This window comes from Eulemur rufifrons, chromosome 22 (genome assembly GCF_041146395.1).
Source record: "Eulemur rufifrons isolate Redbay chromosome 22, OSU_ERuf_1, whole genome shotgun sequence".
NCBI classification, from domain to species: domain Eukaryota; kingdom Metazoa; phylum Chordata; class Mammalia; order Primates; family Lemuridae; genus Eulemur; species Eulemur rufifrons.
This window is the reverse complement of record NC_091004.1, coordinates 1,062,694-1,082,780: the sequence shown is the minus strand read 5'-3', so window position 1 is coordinate 1,082,780 and position 20,087 is coordinate 1,062,694. Positions and strand designations below refer to the sequence as shown.

At 60.9% G+C, this 20,087-nt stretch overlaps 1 protein-coding gene across 1 annotated transcript; it reads right to left on the bottom strand.

The window, feature by feature from the left end:
* Nucleotides 1-108: 108 nt before the first annotated feature.
* On the bottom strand, nt 109-18,326 carry MCM2 (minichromosome maintenance complex component 2). Its single transcript, XM_069497747.1, has 16 exons — nt 18,253-18,326; nt 17,226-17,455; nt 13,586-13,761; nt 13,197-13,463; nt 11,363-11,582; nt 10,866-11,073; nt 9,532-9,666; nt 8,592-8,783; nt 7,610-7,703; nt 5,926-6,176; nt 5,629-5,755; nt 4,397-4,509; nt 3,207-3,458; nt 1,468-1,650; nt 1,143-1,298; nt 109-832 (listed from the first exon to the last, which is right to left on the bottom strand). Exons 1-16 carry the CDS (start codon nt 18,256-18,258, stop codon nt 722-724), a joined length of 2,721 nt encoding a protein of 906 aa, XP_069353848.1. The 5' UTR covers nt 18,259-18,326; the 3' UTR covers nt 109-721.
* Between the last annotated feature and the right edge of the window lie 1,761 nt (nt 18,327-20,087).

Below are 20,087 nucleotides of genomic sequence, written 5' to 3'. Positions count from 1 at the left end.
GGTGACAGGTACAGCCACGTTGAGATCCGAGGGTGACAGATATAGCCAGGTTTCCATTCGACTCAACTTTATTAAAAATCGAACTACAAGATAAAAACAGAATGTACAACCGGGGGGCAGAGAAAATGGGGAGACGGTTGAGCACGATAAAAAGGTGAGTGGGGGCCGCGGTGACCGGTGGCGTAGCTGGTGGACGAGCCCGGTGACCCGCACCCACGGTCCTCTGAGGCTGGGGACCCCGACGTACCGCTGTAGGGAACCCGCCCCCCGCCAACCCGCAGCACAGAGCTCTGGCAACGACCAGGAACGTCTTCCGCCTGCTCTTTGGCCGAGGGCGGCAGAATCAACGTGGACACCAAACTCAGGCCACGCGGGGGACGGCCCTGCCCGCCCCCGAGGTTGCTCCGTCCCCGAAAAGCATTGCAGGGTACGCGGAGCACAGCAGCGCCGACCCCAGGCACCGAGGAGACACAGGCCACGCGTGCGGAGCAGCTAAAACAAAGTGCTGGCGGAGCTCGGCCCGCCCAGAAAGGGGGACAGGAGCGGACGTGGAGCCCAAGAAACAAACCCCGTTATTCGCGGGGTCCCACCGTAGGACGCCGGACGGCCCACCCAGCACAGCCCGGGTCCCTCTGTGTGCTGTGCACGGACCCCCGGCCCGAGTCCCCCAAACCAGGCTCACGGGCGGGCACCGCTGGGGGACAGGGGCGTCCCCAGGGCCTCAGAACTGCTGCAGGATCATCTTCCGTTTGAGGTCGCGGCTGAACTTGTTCATCCTGAAGAGCTCGCTGTCGTAAAACGCGGCCAGGTTGTGGATGTTGATCTGACGAGCCTGGAAAGAGGAGCCGGGTCCCCTGAGCCACCAGGGTGTCACCGTCTCCGATGACGGGAACACACCCAGGGGCGGAGAGGCCGGCCGAGGGCGCGGACCCGGGTGACAACAGCTGCCCGGGTGGCCGGGGACAAGTCCCCGGGCCGCCCCGCGCCCTGTCTCCACCTCGCTGACCTGCCATCGGGGATGACAAGCGCTCGGGAACTGGACTCGGCGTGGCGGAAACACGGCTGTCGCTCAAGTCCCACCACCGAGCGACCCAGTGTGACCGGGCACCCCCCCCAACGGGGACACGCAGGGCCGCCGGTACCTTGTCCACCAGGTCCTTCTCCGGCACCTCGATGGTGTCCTGCTGGGCCCCGAAGCGGTTGCGCTGATACGTCACCTGCTCGGCCACCAGCTGCTTCAGGATGAAGAGCAGGAGCTCGTTGTTGTCACGCCGGAAAGAGAGGTAGCGGGCGAAGGTCTGCAGGGGACAAGCCGGGGTCACACGCCACGTCCCCGGCGGCTCCCGCCGGGCTCCCTTTCGCGGGCCGGGTGCCACGGCTGCCCCCCCCCTGGGGTGGGACACAGCCTCGGACGCCCCCCCATGCACCCACCGGTGGCCTCCGCCCCCAAGCCCGGGGTCCCCCTACCTTGCGCATGCCGCGCATCACGCTGAACTTCTGCGTGTCCACGAAGCTCTCCAGCATCACGCGGATGGCCATGTTGACGTCGTCCTCCGTGACGTAGTCCCGCAGGTGCATGCGGGCGTGGGCCTCGGCCATGCGGATCATGGACTCGATGTGCCGCACGGTGATGGGGATGCTGCCCGTGGCCTGGGGACGAGCGCCGCGTCAGGGCCTCCGCGGGCCGGAGAGCGGCGAGGAGGGTGAAAGCCGGGCTCGCTTAGAAGCCAGAGCGAGGCCGGGCGCGTGCGGTGGCTCACCCTGCCTGGCATCCCGGCTACTCGGGGAGGCCGAGGCGGGAGGATCGCTCGAGGTCAGGAGTTCGAGACCAGCCTGAGCAAGAGCGAGACCCCGTCTCTACTAAAAATGGAAAGAAATTAGCTGGACAGCTAAAAATAGATATAGAAAAAATGAGCCGGGCATGGTGGCGCGTGCCTGTAGTCCCAGCTACTCGGGAGGCTGAGGCAGGAGGATCGCTTGAGACCTGGAGTTTGAGGCCAGCCTGGACAACATAGCAAGATCCCATCTCTACAAAAAAGGAAAATTAGCCAGGCACGGTGGCGCATGCCTGTCGTCCCAGCGACTCGGGAGGCTGAGGCAGGAGGATCACTTGAGCCCTGGAGTCTGAGGCTGCTGTGAGCGAGGCTGACGCCACGGCACTCTAGCCCGGGCGACAGAGCGAGACTCTGTCTCCAAAAAAAAAAAAAAAAAAAAAGAAAATTCTTGGTGAAGTTAAAAGGCAAAAACAAAACCAGTCGCTGTCTTGATGACGTGCAGTCTCGCAAGCTGCCTCTAAGCGTTTGCTCCGCCGGGAATGAACCAGAGCTGGTTCAGACTCCGTGTTCGTCTGGGTGGGATTTACGGTCAGTACGGAACTTACTCAGCGGACCAGCAAACCCAGAAAGTGACGGTCCCATACACCAAGACAGACAACTGAACACACATTTTAAGTTTCATCTGAAACAAAATGCTTAAGATATGTATTTTCTTTTCTTTTTTTTTTTTGTCGCCCGGACTAGAGTGCTGTGGTGTCAGCCTCACTCACAGCAACCTCAGACTCCTGGGCTCAAGCGATCCTCCTGCCTCGGCCTCCCGAGTAGCTGGGACTACAGGCATGCGCCACCATGCCCGGCTCATTTTTTTTTCTTTTTTGTACAGATGGGGTCTTGCTATGTTGTCCAGGCTAGCCTGAAACTCCGGGGCTCAAGCCATCCTCCTGCCTCAGCCTCCCGAGTAGCTGGGACTAGAGGAGTAGCTGGGACCACAGGCATGCACCACCACGCCCGGCTAATTTTTTTTCTATATCTATTTTTAGCTGTCCAGCTAATTTCTTTCTATTTTTAGTAGAGACGGGGTCTCGCTCTTGCTCAGGCTGGCCTCAAACTCCTGACCTCGAGCGATCCTCCCGCCTCGGCCTCCCAGAGTGCTGGGATGACAGGCGTGAGCCACCGCGCCTGGCCTGATTTTTTTTGTATTTTATTTAGAGATGGGGTCTTGCTATGTTGCCCAGGCTGCTCTCCCCACAGTGCTGGGATGACAGGCGTGAGCCACCCTGTGTGCCCGGCCTGGCATCATTTTTTTTTTTTTTTTAACACCTTCCTGCCCTGGCACCTTTTGCACTGACAGATTGAGCATGGCGACCACGGCACAGGTCGGAAAGCCCGAGCTGCGCTTCCTTCTCCGCACCCGCTACCCCGGGCTCTCACCATGGACTCCTTCCTGAGGTCGCTGTACATCCTGGCCACCTTGTCCTGGTCCATCTGGTTGAGCTTGGGGTGGACGCGCTCCTTGGCATAGATGATGTACTTCTTCAGCACCTCCTGCGGCAGGGGCTCCACGCCGTACGTGTTGGGCACGGCGGGCTCCTCGGCGGCGGCAGCGGCCAGCGCCCCCTCCTCCTTGTTGCTGGGGTGGTGCCGGACGTGGCTGCCCACCACGAAGCGAGCCAGCATCTCATCCTGGGACGACACGCGAGAGGGCGGCTCAGGGACGCAGCCCAGGGCTCGCCAGCTACGCAGGCAGGCAGGAAGCAGCTGCCCGTACGTCCCTTAAGAATGACGTTCTCTCTCGCCTGTCATCCCGGCACTCTGGGAGGCCGAGGCGGGAGGATCGCTCGAGGTCAGGAGTTCGAGAGCAGCCTGAGCAAGAGCGAGACCCTGTCTCTACTAAAAATAGAAAGAAATTAGCTGGACAACTAAAATATATATAGAAAAAATGAGCCGGGCGTGGTGGCGCATGCCTGTCGTCCCAGCTACTCGGGAGGCTGAGGCAGGAGGATCGCTTGAGCCCAGGAGTCTGAGGTTGCTGTGAGCGAGGCTGACGCCACGGCACTCTAGCCCGGGCGACAAAGTGAGACTTTGTCTCACAAAAAAAAAAAGAAAGACATTCTCTCAACGGGCCGACGCCACCGCGTGCCGGGCAGCTCTGGGTGTCCCGCTACATGGGACGGAGACCTCACGAAGCTCCCGCCTGCGAGCGGACGGGGCACAGATGCAGTTTGCAATGTTACTTAGGGAGAGGGACGTGCTCAGGGGGATGGGATTGAGGGACCAAGGACATAGATGCCGCTCGCTGAGGCTTCGAGCGAAGGCTTCTCCCAGGAGCCGCGGGAGACGGGCAGGAGGAGGAGGAGGAGGAGAACGTTGGAAGCCCCACGCCGGGCCTTTCCGAGGGGACAGCGGAGGGACAGAGAGGGGCAGGACCCTCGGGACTCGGGCACGGTTTGCAAACAAACTGGGGAGGCAGAGGGAAGCCAGGCCGACTTCCAGAGGTGACAAGAGACCCGGGAGACAGTCCCGTCCCTGTGCCTGGCACCCCGCGTGGGCCCTCCCCGCCCCAAGCCACCCACGTCCCCCGGGGGCACGACTCGCGGGGCCCGGCACGTGGGGGGCCGCACCTGCACGGGGTCCACGGTGTCCCTGACCACGCAGAGGATGTCAAAGCGGGAGACAATGGGCTCGGTGAGGTCCACGTTCTCCGAGAAGGTCAGCGAGGGGTCGTAGCGCCCTCCTGGAACCCGCAGCGACCCCTCCCCGTCAGAGCACGCGCCCGGCCCGTCACCCCCTGCACCCCAGGCAGAATCGGAGCAGAGCCCGGCTCCGGAGGGCGAGGGGGGATAGGGGGTCGTCAGGGCTTGCAAAGAGCTCCTTCCCTCTTCCCCCGCCCACCCCGACCCCCCGAGCAGCAGCGGGGACGGCCCAAGTTGGACGTGGAGCTTAACTGCTTCTCCCAGAGGGAAAACCAAGAACACAGGCAGGCCGGGCGCGGGGGCTCACGCCTGTCACCCCAGCACTTTGGGGAGACCAGCCTGGGCAACACAGCAAGACCCCATATCTAAATAAAATACAAAAAATCAGGCCGGGCGCGGGGGCTCACGCCTGTCATCCCAGCACTCTGGGAGGCCGAGGCGGGAGGATCGCTCGAGGTCAGGAGTTCGAGACCAGCCTGAGCAAGAGCGAGACCCCTGTCTCTACTAAAAATAGAAAGAAATTATATGGACAACTAAAAATACATATAGAAAAAATGAGCCAGGCCTGGTGGTGCATGCGTGTAGTCCCAGCTACTCGGGAGGCTGAGGCAGGAGGATCGCTTGAGCCCCGGAGTTTGAGGCCAGCCTGGACAACATAGCAAGACCCCATCTCTACAAAAAAGAAAAGCGAGCCAGGCATGGTGGCGCATGCCTGTCATCCCAGCTACTTGGGAGGCCGAGGCAGGAGGATCGCTTGAGTCCAGGAGTCTGAGGTTGCTGTGAGCGAGGCTGATGCCACGGCACTCTAGCCCGGGTGACAGAGCCAGACTCTGTCTCAAAAAAAAAAAAATAAAAAGACACACAGGCAGCGACAGGGCCCGGGCTCTCCGGTCTCCAGCAGGCTGCGACCAACAACCGTTCCGCCCCCGCTCAGAGGCGGCACCGGGCTCCCCTCCCGTGTCTTCCCATGACGTCCAAGGGGATTCCAAGGACGCAGCTTGGCAAAATCCCCGACGTCCCCCCGGAGCCCTCCTCCTCCTGCCCGGTGACGTCCTCTAGAAGCCCCCGTGAGCTCCTGGCTCCGGCAGGCAACACCCCCCCCCTGCCGCGCTTTGGTCTCGCGTCCCCACCCCGAGCCCCGGCGGCTGCGCCCGCTGTACCTATGGGGTTGGCGGCCGCGATGACAGTACAGCGGGCCTGCAGGGAGGTGACGATGCCGGCCTTCGAGATGGAGATGCTCTGCTGCTCCATGGCCTCGTGGATGCTGGTTCTGTCCTGGTCGTTCATCTGGGAGAGAGTCCCGCGCCCGGGGCTCGGGGTGTGACTCCTGCCCCCGCCACCGCGGCGTCCCCCGACCGGCCGACCGAGACCGCCCCCCTCGCACGCCCCGGATCCCGCCAGCCCCCCGCGCGCCCCGGATCCCGCCAGCCCCCCGCGCGCGCGGCCCGGGTACACACCTTGTCGAATTCGTCGATGAGGCACACGCCCCGGTCGGCCAGAACCAGAGCCCCGGCCTCCAGGGTCCACTCCCGGCTGACCGGGTGCTGCTGCACGTAAGCCGTGAGCCCGACGGCGGACGCGCCCTGGCCCGTGGTGAAGACGGCGCGGCCACACGCCTTCTCCACGTACTTCAGAAACTGGGACTTGGCCGTGCCGGGGTCGCCGCACAGGAGCACGTTGATGTCACCCCGCACCTTGTGTTTACCGCCTGGGGGACAGACAGGGACGAGCGTGGAGGGGATGGGAGAGGCAGGCCGCGGAGGGGAGGGGGAATAGCTGTCCCCTCCGCCCCTACTCAAACCGGGAACGATCTCAACGCGAGCTCCGGGGAAAGAGAAGCCCACGGAAAGCACGCCGCGGTCACTCGAGAGCGTGACCTTGCTCTGTACGTGCCGACACCAGGCGCGGCAGAGAAGGTGCTACGGGAGCGGGAGGGGCTCAGTTGTGTGTGTCGTGCACTGCTACACCACATGCCCACGCGAGGAAAACGGCCGTGTCCGTACATATCCACGTACCACGAAACCGCGTGTCTGCCCCGTGAGTCCGCGTGTGCACGGCCACCAAACACCGGGGAGCCCGCACACCGACCTGAGGACGAGGACGACACTGGGTGCTCGGCGGTGACACCCGGCACTGGCTGTGACTTCTGTTTGTTTGTGAAGACGTAATGGGAATACAGGCTCATGTGGGATTTTTGTAGGTAACATTTAATTTTTTTTTTTTCTTTTGGAGACAGAGTCTGGCTCTGTCGCCCGGGCTAGAGTGCCGTGGCGTCAGCCTCGCTCACAGCAGCCTCAGCCTCCTGGGCTCAAGCGATCCTCCTACCTCGGCCTCCCGAGTAGCTGGGACTACAGGCATGCGCCACCACGCCCGGCTCATTTTTCTTTTTTGTAGAGATGGGGTCTTGCTATGTTGTCCAGGCTGGCCTCAAACTCCGGGGCTCAAGCCATCCTCCTGCCTCAGCCTCCCGAGTAGCTGGGACGACAGGCATGCGCCGCCACGCCCAGCTAATTTTTTCTATATATATTTTAGCTGACTGGCTAATTTCTTTCTATTTTTAGTAGAGATGGGGTCTCACTCTTGCTCAGGCTGGTCTCGAACTCCTGACCTCGAGCGATCCTCCCGCCTCGGCCTCCCAGAGTGCCAGGATGACAGGCCTGAGCCACCATGCCCGGCCTGATTTTTTGTATTTTATTTAGATATGGGGTCTTGCTATGTTGCCCAGGCTGGTCTCCCTAAAATGTCAGGCTGGTCTCGAACTCCTGACCTCAAGCAATCCTCCCGCCTCGGCCTCCCAGAGTAGCTGGGGTGACAGGCGTGAGCCACCCCGCGCCCGGCCATCTTTTTTTTTTTTTTTTTTTTTAAAAATGACAGAACATTTGAAACTAAAAGTAGAGCAAACACAAATTCGCTCAAATCGCAACAGCAGACGGTCGAGGCACTAAAGACGCCCAGGCCGTGGGCCGCCCTCCCGCACGCCCAGCCTGGCCACCGTTCCAGCTGCTTTTTTGTCCCCGGCACCGAGGCCTTTAAGGGGGCCGCACCCGGCCTGGTCGCTCACGCAGAATGTCAGCTCCCCGAAGCCAGAGCTGCTGAGGTCCCCGCAGAGCGAGCGGGTGGCCGGCGTCTGCGGCTACTCACCCGGGTTTTTGGGCTCCCCTCCAAAGAGGGCCAGCGCCAGGCCTCTCTTGATGTCCTCGTGCCCATAGATAGAAGGAGCGATGCTGGCGAAGATCTGAGAGAAAAAATAAAAAGGGAGAGACCGGTATGGGGACGGGGACCCGGGGCACACACAGGGACAGGCCCGCCCGGCTCAGAATCGCCGTCCCCGGCGGCGGCGGCATTTCCATCGGGCCCCGACTCGGCCCGTCCTGAGAATCGCAGAACGTCCGAGCTTCCGAGAACCTTAGCCCGACCCCCTCGTTTTGTCGTATGTCACAAAGGCCTTTCCGAAAATCACGGAGCAAGAGCAGAAACGAGGAGAGGAGCGGGTCACACCGACGGCCGCCACCCAGGAATCCTCCTGCAGACTCCGGATGATTTTGGGGACGTGGGGACGCGGATGACGGGAACAAACGCGCTCGAAGTTAATCTCGGGGTGGGGCGGACAAGAAAAGGGACAAGAGCTCGGAGAAACCCTGAGTGCCAAGCCGACCGTCCCCGGCCCGCAAACGCCAGCTGCTCCGTCATCCCCCCGGGCCCGGCTTCCGAGGGCTCGGAGAACTTGGGAAGAAGGATCCAGACACAAACTGCGGTCTCCTCGGAGGAGCAGCAGATTCAGGAGCAATGAAAAGACCCAAAGAGACCATGCGTGAGTAAGAATGATAAATGCATGACAAGTGGGCACAAAGAGGGGACAGTCACGGCCGTGCCGGAGGATGGCTTGAGCCCCAGAGTCTGAGGCCAGCCTGGACAACATAGCAAGACCCCATCTCTAAAAAAAAAGAAAAATGAGCCGGGCGTGGTGGTGCATGCCTGCCGTCCCAGCGACTCGGGAGGCTCAGGCAGGAGGATCGCTGGAGCCCGGGAGTCAGAATCACCACCCGGTGCCGGCGGGTGGCCGGGAGAACACGCCAAGACCCGGGCGGCCGGCCCCGGTGCCCCTCCTCAGCCCGGCACCTGCCTTCTCTCCGATCTGCTGGTCCCTGGAGAGGCTGGTGATCATCTTGACGTCCTCGTCCGTCAGCTCCCCGACGGCGACCTTGTCGTCCTTCTTGGTGATGTGGTTGGCCAGGATGACGGTGGCAAAGACCGGGAAGCCGTTGGCCGTGTTGAGGGAGCCATCGTAGTTGTTGTGGTAGATGCCGGTCAGCTCCTGCGGGGCAGGGAGAGGCCGAGCGGTCAGGGTCTAACCCGGGCGCCACCTCCGGGCTGTCCTCCAAGCTCTCCACACTGTGGACACCCCGGTGAGTAACTCAACAGAACCAAAGTAAAACTATTTCTTTTTTTTTTTCGAGACAGAGTCTTGCTGTATTGCCCGGGCTAGAGTGCCGTGGCGTCAGCCTCGCTCACAGCAACCTCAGACTCCTGGGCTCAAGCGATCCTCCTGCCTCAGCCTCCCGAGTAGCTGGGACTACAGGCACGTGCCACCACGCCCGGCTCATTTTTCTATATATATTTTTAGCTGTCCGGCTAATTTCTTTCTATGTTTAGTAGAGACGGGGTCTCGCTCTTGCTCAGACTGGTCTCGAACTCCTGACCTCGAGCGATCCTCCCGCCTCGGCCTCCCACACTGCCGGGATGACAGGCATGAGCCACTGCACGCGCCCGGCCCGATTTTTTTATATTTTATTTAGAGATGGGGTCTTGCTATGTTGTCCAGGCTGGCCTCCCCAGAGTGCTGGGATGACAGGCATGAGCCACCACCGCGCCTGGCCTCAAAACCACTTCTGAACCCACCTTTCCAAGGAGCCAACCCCTTGGGGAGGAGAAAAGCTCTTTATCCCGGAGATTGACGAACAGACCTCAGGCTGAGCACCCCTCCGACCCCCGACCCCCGACCTGCCCGGCCACGCTGCTTGTCCCCGGGCCACACTGCGGAAGCCCGGCTCCCTCCCGCTTACTATCTCGTCCCCCGGCTTGCAGCTGTCCACCAGGTCGGCGAGGAGGATGGCGTCTTTGGAGCGGGGCAGCCGGCCGGCCGCCACCTTGCCGGGACTCTCCTGAAGGCGGATGCGCTGGTAGTTCTGGTAGATGGTCTGCGTGTGACAAACAGATCACGGGGGGACTCTGAACTCCTCGGGGCACTGACTATGTCACCCGACCTTGACCGCCGCCCCCGTGGACGGAGAACAGGGAGTATCACGTTCCGAACACCAGAGCAGGAAACAGAGAGCCAGAGAGGAAAAGGGGTGAGCCCACGGCACCCCGAAACGCCGGCACACGCCCCGGCTCCGGCTGTGTCCCTCTGGGTGCCTCCGACTGCTAGTCTCAATCACTCCCACGTGCCGTGGGGACGCGGGAACCAGGCCACCTGGGTCCAAAGCCTGTCTCTGTGCCCACGCTGTGTGACCTTAGGCAGGTGACTTGCTCACTCTGTGCCTTCTGTGTAGCTGGGGACGCGGACGGCGTAAACTGCAACCTCACAGCGAGGATTAAATCAAGTCACACGTACGCAACCCCCAGACCAACGGCTGACAAACGGCACGTCACGGTCGAAGTGTCACCTCCTACCGTCAGGTGGCACACGCAACTTCATGCCTGTCATTTCCCTTGCTGTCTAGACAAAGCACGGCGTGGCAGTGAAAAGCCCACACGCTGGATCAAAACGCCGGACCTCCAACCCTTAGGGCCACTTCCTGGCTGGGTGGCCTAAGCCAGTGACTTCTCTGACCGCCTGTCTCTTCATCAGCAAAACGGGGTCGACCCCAGTACCTGCCGCCCGGGGTGTGATGAAGCCCAGATAACACGCATTTTCTACCCGATAAGTCCTCCACAAACATTAGCATCATTATTATTTTTTTTTTGGAGACAGAGTCTGGCTCTGTCGCCCGGGCTAGAGTGCCGTGGCATCAGCCTCGCTCACAGCAGCCTCAGACTCCTGGGCTCAAGCGATCCTCCTGCCTCAGCCTCCCGAGTAGCTGGGACGACAGGCATGCGCCACCACACCCGGCTCATTTTCTATATATATATATTTTTAGCTGTCCAGATAATTCCTTTCTATTTTTTAAGTACAGACGGGGTCTCGCTCTTGCTCAGGCTGGTCTCGACCTCCTGCCCTCGAGCCGATCCTCCTGCCTCGGCCTCCCCGAGTGCTGGGATGCCAGGCGTGAGCCACCACCGCGCCCCGGCCTGATTTTTTTGTATTTTATTTAGAGATGGGGTCTTGCTATGTTGTCCAGGCTGGTCTCCTCAGAGTGCTGGGATGACCGGCGGGAGCCGCCGCGCCCGGCCTCACCTGTTCCATGTTGACCTCGAAGGGGCCGGTGGACTGGCACTCCGGGCAGGAGCCCGGCTTCACCTCCTGGTTCTGGGACTGGCAGAAAGGGCCCAGCACGAAGCTGCACTTGTTGCAGTTGTACTTGACGAGGCTGAGCTGCGGCAGGACCCCGGTGCAGCTTGTCACCACGCCGCTGGTGCGGATCAGCTGGTTCAGGTGTAGCTGCCTGCGGGGATGGGGCCGGGGGGCGCAATCAGGGGTCTGGGGGTGGGGGGCGCTGCGAGGCTTCCAATGCACCCTCCGGCGAGGCCAGCGGGGGGCACCTGTGGGCGTTCCCCCCTCCCCACCCTGCAAAAACCCAGGCCTGGCCCCCTTCTTCCTTCCACCTGTCCCCGCTCCAGCCGCAGCCAGAACCCACCTGGGCTGCACCCCGGCCCGCCCACCCCTGAGCCACAGGGCACCCGGGAGGTGGCCCCGCCGTCCCCGCCGTCCCCGCCGCCCCCACCTGCGCTTACCGGAGAGAGCGCAGCTCCTCCACCAGCGGCAGGTGCGAGATGCGCACGTGCACCTGCGCGGCGATGCGGTGGTACTTGGGGTACATGGCGAGCACCACCTCCAGGGCCGCCTCGTCGAAGATCTGCAGCAGCTCGGCCGGCGCCTCGGGCAGGAAGTAGGCGAGCACGTGCTCCCGGGCCGCCAGGTCCTCGTAGTTCACCACCAGGCTCTCCCGGTTCTCTGCAGGCGGGGGGCGGGGCGCGCGGGAGGGCACACTGAGCATGCGCGGCCCGGGCTGCGCTGCGCTGCGCTCTGCAGGGGGCGACGTCCATGCAACAGCGACGCCTGCCGGGAGGAGGGACGGACACCCACCCCACCCCCCACCCACCCACCTGCCGAACCCCGGGACCTGCACCCAGAAATGCCACCTGCTGCTCTAAGTCTGCCGCGCTGCAGCGGTGGCTGAAACAAGGGACCCGTCCCGAGCCTCGACTGCCCGCTCCGTAAAGTGGGCACGTGGCGCAGGGCGCGCAGGGCGGCTGGAGAGTAAACGAAACGCCAACGGCCCGTGGAGCGCGCTGCCAGGGCAGGGGCCGCAGGCACCGTTTCGTGCCAAGTCCCGTCACGTGGCAACGTGTGGCTCAACGTGCTGTTCGAAGCAGTCCCCTGCATTTTTATGTGCAATCTGCCCGTTTTCAGCCATGGCAAAAGATACTCGGGGGCCGGGCGTGGGGGGGCTCACGCCTGTCATCCCGGCACTCGGGGAGGCTGAGGCGGGAGGATCGCTCGAGGTCAGGAGTTCGAGACCAGCCTGAGCAAGAGCGAGACCCCGTCTATACTAAACATAGAAAGAAATTAGCTGGACAATTAAAATATATAGAAAAAATGAGCCGGGCGTGGTGGCGCATGCCTGTAGTCCCAGCTACTCGGGGAGGCCGAGGCAGGAGGATCGCTTGAGCCCAGGAGTCGGAGGCTTTTGTGAGCGAGGCTGACGCCACGGCATTGTGGCCCCGGGGACAGAGCGAGACTCTGTCCCAAATAAAAGAAAGATGCTCGGGCAGCCCAGATGTGGTCCCCGCACAGGCGGCAGGACAGCCCCACTACAGACGTCAGCGCTGTCTGCGTCCCTCTGAAGGAACGTTCCAGAATGGCATGTAGCTCTACCCAAGTCGCAGAACACCTCCCGCCCCTCCACGCGTGCTCAGCGTGCCACGGGACAGGGCCACACCGGCAGCCTTCCGTGGTGGGAGGGCTCGGCTGGGCGGGGCTGCGGGGAGCCAATGAGGAGCGGCAGGGGCTGGGAGCCAGTGAGGGGCGGGGCCGCAGGGAGCCAATGAGGGGCGGAGAGCCAGTGAAGGGCGGGGCTGCGGGGAGCCAATGAGGGGCAGGGCTGCAGGGAGCCAATGAGCGGGGCGACAGAGAGCCACTGAGGGGCGGGGCTGCGGGGAGCCAATGAGGGGCGGCAGGGCTGAAGGGAGCCAATGAGGGGCGGGGCCGCGGGGAGCCAGTGAGGGGCGGGGATGCGGGGAGCCAATGAGGGGCGGCGGGGCTACGGGGAGCCAATGAGCGGGGCCACGGGGGAGCCAATGAGGGGCGGGGCCGCAGGGAGCCAATGAGGGGCAGCGGGACTGCGGGGAGCCAATTAGGGGCAGCGGGGGCAGGGCCATAGGGGAGCCAATCAGGGCCAGGGCTGTGGGGAGCCAATCAGGGACGGCGGTAGCGGGGAGCCAGTGAGGGGCGGCAGGGCTGCAGGGAGCCCATGAGGGGCGGAGCCACAGGCAGCCAATGAGGGGCGGCAGGGCCGCGGGGAGCCAATCAGGGGCAGCGGGGGCGGAGTCACGGGGGAGGCCACACCTTTGCACATGTCGCTGATGCGCTCCTTGAAGACGTTGTGGCCGCGGCCGTCCACGTGGGTGCGCAGGAAGTTCTTGAAGCGGTGGCGGATCTCCAGCCGCGGGCCGGCCATGCTCACCCACTCGCGCACCGAGTGGCCCTTGAGGTCCTCCAGGTTCTCGATGCTCTCGATCATCTCATCCTCCTCCTCCTCCTCCCCGTCCTCCGTGGCCCGCTCCACGTGGCGGCGCTTGCGGGCCGGGCGTTCCTCCTCGTCCTCGTCGCTGTCTGGGGAGGCGAGGGACACCCGGCACCCGCCGGTGACCTCGGTGACCTTTTGCCCGGGGAGTCCCACCTGCCATCCCGAGGCCCGGACCAGCCCCTCCGGTTGCAGACACGGCCGGACCTACCATACAGCAGCCCGCGGCGCATGCGCCCCAGGCCCCGGCCCGCCTCCCGGTCACGCTGTCGCATGGCCCGCTCGGCCGCCTCCCGCTGGCTGGCCGTCAGCTCCTCGACGTCCTCGTCATCCAGCGCCAGCCCCTCGGCCTCGTAGGCATCCAGCTCCGGGATGGCACGGTAGTCCCTGGGAGAGCCCGGAAGGGACGCGGTCACCGCCACCAAACCGCAACCCCCACCCGGGTGCCCAAGGCCTGCCCCGGTGTGGCTCAAGCGGAGGCCTGGAGCCTCCGGGTCAGAAGCACGGAAGTTTCTAGAAGGGTCTGCAATGGGTACACTTGGTCTGTCCGTGCAACGGAACACAGTTGAGCCTCAAAGAGGAAGGAGGTTGTGCCACATGCTACGACACGGATGAAGTTTGCAGACAGAGGTTCAGTTTTGCAGAATGAAAAGACTTCGGCGGATGGACGTCGGCGATGGGGGCTCAACAATAGGAATGTATTTACCACCGCTGAACTACGGCAGCTTAGAACTGGTTACCATGGTGAATTTTATGTTTAGTGTATTTTACAATTAAAAAGGGGTGGGGAGGAGGGGGTCTCCAGACAGCTTTTTTTGCTTTTTTTTTTTTGGGACAGAGTCTCGCTCTGTCACCCGGGCTAGAGTCAGCCTCGCTCACAGCAGCCTCCAACTCCTGGGCTCAAGCGATCCTCCTGCCTCAGCCTCCCGGGTAGCTGGGACTACAGGCATGCACCACCACGCCCGGCTCATTTTTTCTCTATATATTTTTAGCTGTCCAAATCATTTCCTTCTATTTTTTGTTTTTAGTAGAGACGGGGTGTCGCTCTCACTCAGGCTGCTCTCGAACTCCTGACCTCGTGCGATCCTCCCGCCTCGGCCTCCCAGAGTGCTGGGATGACAGGCGGGAGCCACCGCGCCCGGCCTGGGCTGGGTTTCTATACGCAGCCTAACCAGCCCCTCTGCAAGGGCGACCCGCTGTCCCAGCCCTTTGAGCTGCTCCAAGAGCAGCAAATCCTCATTTTCCACGCAGTCATCCTTCAGGTATATGAAGGGAAACAGTGACTCAATAAAGCGTCCACCGAAAGCAAAGTATTACAATTTGCCCCTGGAGTGTTGGGACATCCAAGTCACTATCCCATCGGACAGATGAGCACACTGATATCGGAGGGGCATGGTGGCTTTGCCCAGGGTCGCTCAGCAGAGCTGGGTGTCAAAACACCGTCCAACCGTGGACCGTGGACTCCTTTCCTGATACCACGCTGCCTCCGCAAGACGGTCTTCCTGCATTCTCCTTTTCTCGAAGTGACGACTGCAGAAATTGCCACTGTTTTCCTGCAGTAGACGCTGTTGTCAAACCACACTATCAGAACAACCATTTCCATGCTGTTGATGCCAAAAGCAGAACCCAGAGCCGGTAAACCTCTGGGCCGATCCCGTTCGGAATTCTTCAACGTTCTCCGGGAAAGGTATCCATGTGTCTGACTCTCCGAGGACCTCAAGTCACACAAAATGCCATCAGTGAAATGCTTAATGGTCCACGCCAAAAAAAAAAAAAAAAAAAAAAAGATTAATAATAATAAAATAAACTGGACTTGAAACTTCAAAACTTTGGCATCTCAAAAGACAACATTAAAAAATGGGCCAGGCGCCGTGGCTCATGCCTGCAATTCTGGCACTCTGGGAGGCCAAGGCGGGAGGATCACTCGAGGTCAGGAGTTCAAGACCAGCCTGAGCAAGAGCGAGACCCCGTCTCTACTAAAAATAGAAAGAAATGATTTGGACAGCTAAAAATATGTATAGAAAAAATTAGCCGGGCATGGTGGCGCATGCCTGTAGTCCCAGCTACTCGGGAGGCTGAGACAGGAGGATCGCTGGAGCCCAGGAGTCTGAGGTTGCTGTGAGCGAGGCTGACTCCACGGCACTCTAGCCCGGGCGACAGAGTGAGGCTCTGTCTCAAAAAAAAAAAAAACTCTTACAACTCAATAATAAAAAATCAAGCAACCCAATTAAAAGTGGGCAAAGGATCTGAACACATTTCTCCAAAAAAAGATGCACATATAGCCATAAACACACGAAAAGATTCTCGGCATCAACAGCCGGCGGGGAAGCACGAACCGAAGCCACAGTGAGATGCCACGGCACACCCGCGAGGGAGGCCGGAGTCAGAAGGACGGACGAGGGCTGGGGAGGCCGTGTGGAACCAACCCTCTGGCACTGCTGGTGGGATGTGAAATGGTGCAAATGCTCTAGAAAAGTCTGGCATTTCCGCAAAAGATCAAACACGACCCAACCATCTCGTTCCTAGAGATGTATCCAATAGAATTGAAAACCTGTTCACATAAAAACTTGTGCGTGTTTATAGCAGCGCTATTCGCGACAGCCAACAGCCACAAAGCACCCAAATGTCCCCACTCTGATGAATGGGCAAATAAAACGTGGTAGCTCCATGCAATGGAATATTATTCAGCCGTAAAAAGCAACGGAATGCTGATACAAATGCTGCAACACGGATGAACCTTGAAAACGACACCGAGACAAAGAAGCCCGTCACAAAACGGCACAGATTTGATGGTCCCACGTCTATGAAGGGGCCAGAAGTAGAAAATTTAGAGGCAAAGTGGATGAACGGTTGCGTACGGGTGGGGTGAGAAGTGGGATGAACCGTAAAACGGCAGGAGGAGGAGTCTCGGCAGGTTGATGGAAAACACTCGAAACACTGGATTGTGGTGAAGTTTGTACGGTTTAGGAAATTGACATCAAATTTGCATGGAACTGTATTATCACAAGGAATAAACTTCATAATATGTAAATGATAGCTCAAAAACTTGTTTTTTTAAAAACCTCAAAAACAGGCCGGGCGCGGTGGCTCACGCCTGTCATCCTAGCACTCTGGGAGGCTGAGGCTGGAGGATCGCTCGAGGTCAGGAGTTCGAGACCAGCCTGAGCAAGAGCGAGACCCTCGTCTATACTAAAAATAGAAAGAAATGATCTGGCCAACTAAAAGTATATATAGAAAAAATGAGCCGGGCGTGGTGGCGCATGCCTGTGGTCCTAGCTACTCGGGAGGCTGAGGCAGGAGGATGGCTTGAGCCCCAGAGTTTGAGGCCAGCCTGGACAACATAGCAAGACCCCATCTCTACAAAAAAGAAAAATGAGCCGGGGATGGTGGCGCATGCCTGTAGTCCCAGCTACTCAGGAGGCTGAGGCAGGAGGATCGCTTGAGCCCAGGAGTCTGAGGCTGCTGTGAGCGAGGCTGACGCCACGGCACTCTAGCCCGGGTGACAGAGCCAGACTCTGTCTCAAAAAATTGCAGAGAAACACTCATTTTCCTGCTTCCTGTCTTTCTGATTGGCACCTCTTGTGGTCCTCCAGACTGGAGACCTCTGGCATTCCCTGGGGTGCATATCTCTTGGACTTGGGGCTCACCCAGACCCTAGCGTCTAGTCTTTCCAAGTTAGATACAGCAACTTAAATTTGGCCTTTGTCAGGGCTCCAAGAACCCGTCTTCCTCCAGATCCTGGACCACGCTGTGATCAAAGGCAAGAATGTCATCAGGGTCCCCTCCTCCCCGGCACAAACACTAGGCCACCCGACACACCACGGGCTCTTTGCAAGACTCGCTGACAATACCTCTCCATGCCATCTCCAATAAGCTCTTCTCCATCCTCCTCTTCCTCCAGGGGCCCCTCGGTGCCCAGGAGCCCCTCGGACTCATCCTCAAAGGGGGGAAGGTCACGGCCGGGGCTGGAGGTCAGGGCGTCGGCGCGCCGGGAGTTTCGGCCAGGGCTGGAGGTGAGAACATCGTTGCTTCGCCGACGCCGGGCCGGGCTGGAAGCCATGGTGAAGGACTCAGACGATTCCTGGAAGAGAAGCTGCTACTGTCCACACTCGGGGAGGGCGTGAGGGCTGACTCAGTTTCCCTTTTTTGTTATAAGGCGGCCTTAACTCTAGCCTCCTTCTCTGCCAGTGCCTCTGCCCTCCCACACACCAAACCCCCTTGCAGCCTCAGGACCTTTGCACTTGCTGTTCCTCCGGCCTGGACAGCTCTTAGCTCAGCGCTTTGAGCCAATGGCTCTGCGACACAGGGCAGAAAGCTCAAATATCCCTCAACATACTCCAGGTCACCCACGTCACCCTGCGTCTCCTCCGTGAAACGTCACCGAGGCCGTGTCATCGGTTTATTTACCTGTTTACCGTCTATTCTCTCCCCCTTGCTCGGGCACTGGACCCATTTGAGCACAACGTCCCAAGTACCGGCCCCCGAGAGATGGGACAGAAAAGAGCCACCAAAACGTGAGCGGTCTGGCACTCACAGATTGCAGAAGGGACCAGACAGTGAGCACGACAAGGGGACGAGAAAAAGTGACAGGAAGAAGGTACAGGAAGGTGTAGGAAGGTGGCGGGCTCGTGTCGCGCGGCGCCCAGCGAGCGCCTACTGTATGCGCGGGTGACAGGGGTCTGGCGGGCCGGGCCGGGGTCGCCGGGCGGACGGAGCCGCGTGGGTCCCGCGCGCGCGAGAGCCCGGGGCCCGACCCGGCCCGAGGACCGGCCCGCCGGGCGACGCCCGAGAACCAGGGGCGCCCGCGACCTCCGCGCCGCCGTCCGCAGACCCCCGCGCCGCCCGGCCGAGCCCCCCGCGCCGGCCCCGCGCGCTCACCGCCATCGCAGCGCCGCGCTCCTCTCCGCCGCCCCGGCGCCACCCGCTTTCGCGCCAAAAGTGGCTCACGTGACCCGCCGAGCCCGGGAAGCGCCCGGCGCAACGTGACGTCACGGCGTCGGCGTCCAGTTGTGCCGCGCAGAGACGAGGGAGCGGGACGCAGGGCCAGGCCCCGCCCACGACGTCCGGAGGCCCCGCCCACGACGTCCGGAGGCCCCGCCCACGACGCCGAGTCTCCCCGCGGCGCCCAGAGGCCCCGCCCACGACGCCCAGAGGTCCCGCCCACGACGCCCGGAGGCCCCGCCCACGACGCCCAGTCTCCCTGCGGCGCCCAGAGGCCCCGCCCACAACGCCCAGAGGTCCCTCCCACGCCGCCCAGAGGTCCCGCCCAGGACGCCCCGAGGCCCCGCCCGCGGCGCCCAGTCTCCCCGCGGCGCCCAGAGGCCCCGCCCACAACGCCCAGAGGCCCCGCCCACAACGCCCAGAGTTCCCGCCCGCGGCGCCCAGAGGCCCCGCCCGCGGCGCCTTGAGGCCCCGCCCACGACGCCGAGGCTCCTCGCCGCGGGCCGGGCGGTGCGCGCCTAGCGCTCTGCGCATGCGCGCTGCGGCCAAGGTCCGGGAGCGCGAGCCGGGCGTCCAGCTGGACGCAGTCCGACGGGGCCCCCACCTGCCGGCTGCGCGACCTGGAGGATTTCGGGTGTTATAATGTGGAAGCGCGCAAGCAGATCACAAGAGAATTTAATGCCAGTTTAGGAGTCTTTATTAGCCGGCCGGCGACCACCTCTGTCCACCAAACAATAACAGAGAGTGGCCCCGACTTGAAGTTGTACAGGGATTTTATACCCTTTTTGAGGAGGGCTACGTGCCTACACACATGTACAAGAAGAACAAAGAGAACAAAAACAGGACAATCATTAACAATTTAAGGTTATACCGCCCGGAGGTCTGGTGATTTTATAGACCCCTTGGCGTCACAAAACAGGTTGCAATCACTGACGTAAAAGGTCATCTATTCTACTGATCAAGCATACCACATTTATCTTGATTATCTTTTAGGCCTATGTTGAACCCATGACAGGGCAATCATCCTCCCCACCTCCCTGGTTCCCAGACCAGCAAGCTTAGTACAGAAGCAGATAGCATTCATTAGAGTTTCTCAACAAGTTAACCCTACAGGGGTGTCTTTCTTCCCTTAACCCATTACACGGGGACCTGGAGCATTCCGGGGACCTGGAGCGTTTCGGGGACGAGGCAACCGGGGCCGTCTCGCCGTCTTCCGAGCAGACGCGTCAACGTCTCCGAAAAGCTCAAGGCTCCATCGCTGCAAGCACCGAAGCAGCTCCGGGATTTTGCAGCTCGAGACGACTCGAGCAGGGACGGAGAACCCAGATCCCAAGGGGGATCTTCCCGGGGAATCTGAGCTTTATCCGGAGGGCCGTGGAAGCCCACGAAGGTGGTTCGAGCAGGAGGAGATAGGAACCCGTGTGCATTTTGGAATCCGTGTGCATTTTGGAATCCCTGTGCATTTTGCAATCCCTGTGCATTTTGGAACCCGTGTGCATTTTGGAACCCGTGTGCATTTTGGAATCCCTGTGCATTTTGGAATCCTTGTGCATTTTGGAACCCGTGTGCATTTTGGAATCCCTGTGCATTTTGCAATCCCTGTGCATTTTGGAATCCGTGTGCATTTTGGAATCCCTGTGCATTTTGCAATCCCTGTGCATTTTGGAATCCGTGTGCATTTTGGAATCCGTGTGCATTTTGGAATCCCTGTGCATTTTGCAATCCCTGTGCAGTTTGGAATCCGTGTGCATTTTGGAACCCGTGTGCATTTT

What these genes read in the sequence shown, in the direction of transcription:
- MCM2 (XM_069497747.1), bottom strand. An exon ending in ATTGGAGATGGCATGGAGAG is followed by an intron (nt 13,762 to 17,225) that starts GTATTGTCAGCG and finishes GGGCTCTCCCAG; the next exon opens with GGACTACCGTGCCATCCCGG. An exon ending in CATCAGCGACATGTGCAAAG is followed by an intron (nt 11,583 to 13,196) that starts GTGTGGCCTCCC and finishes CCCCGCCTGCAG; the next exon opens with AGAACCGGGAGAGCCTGGTG.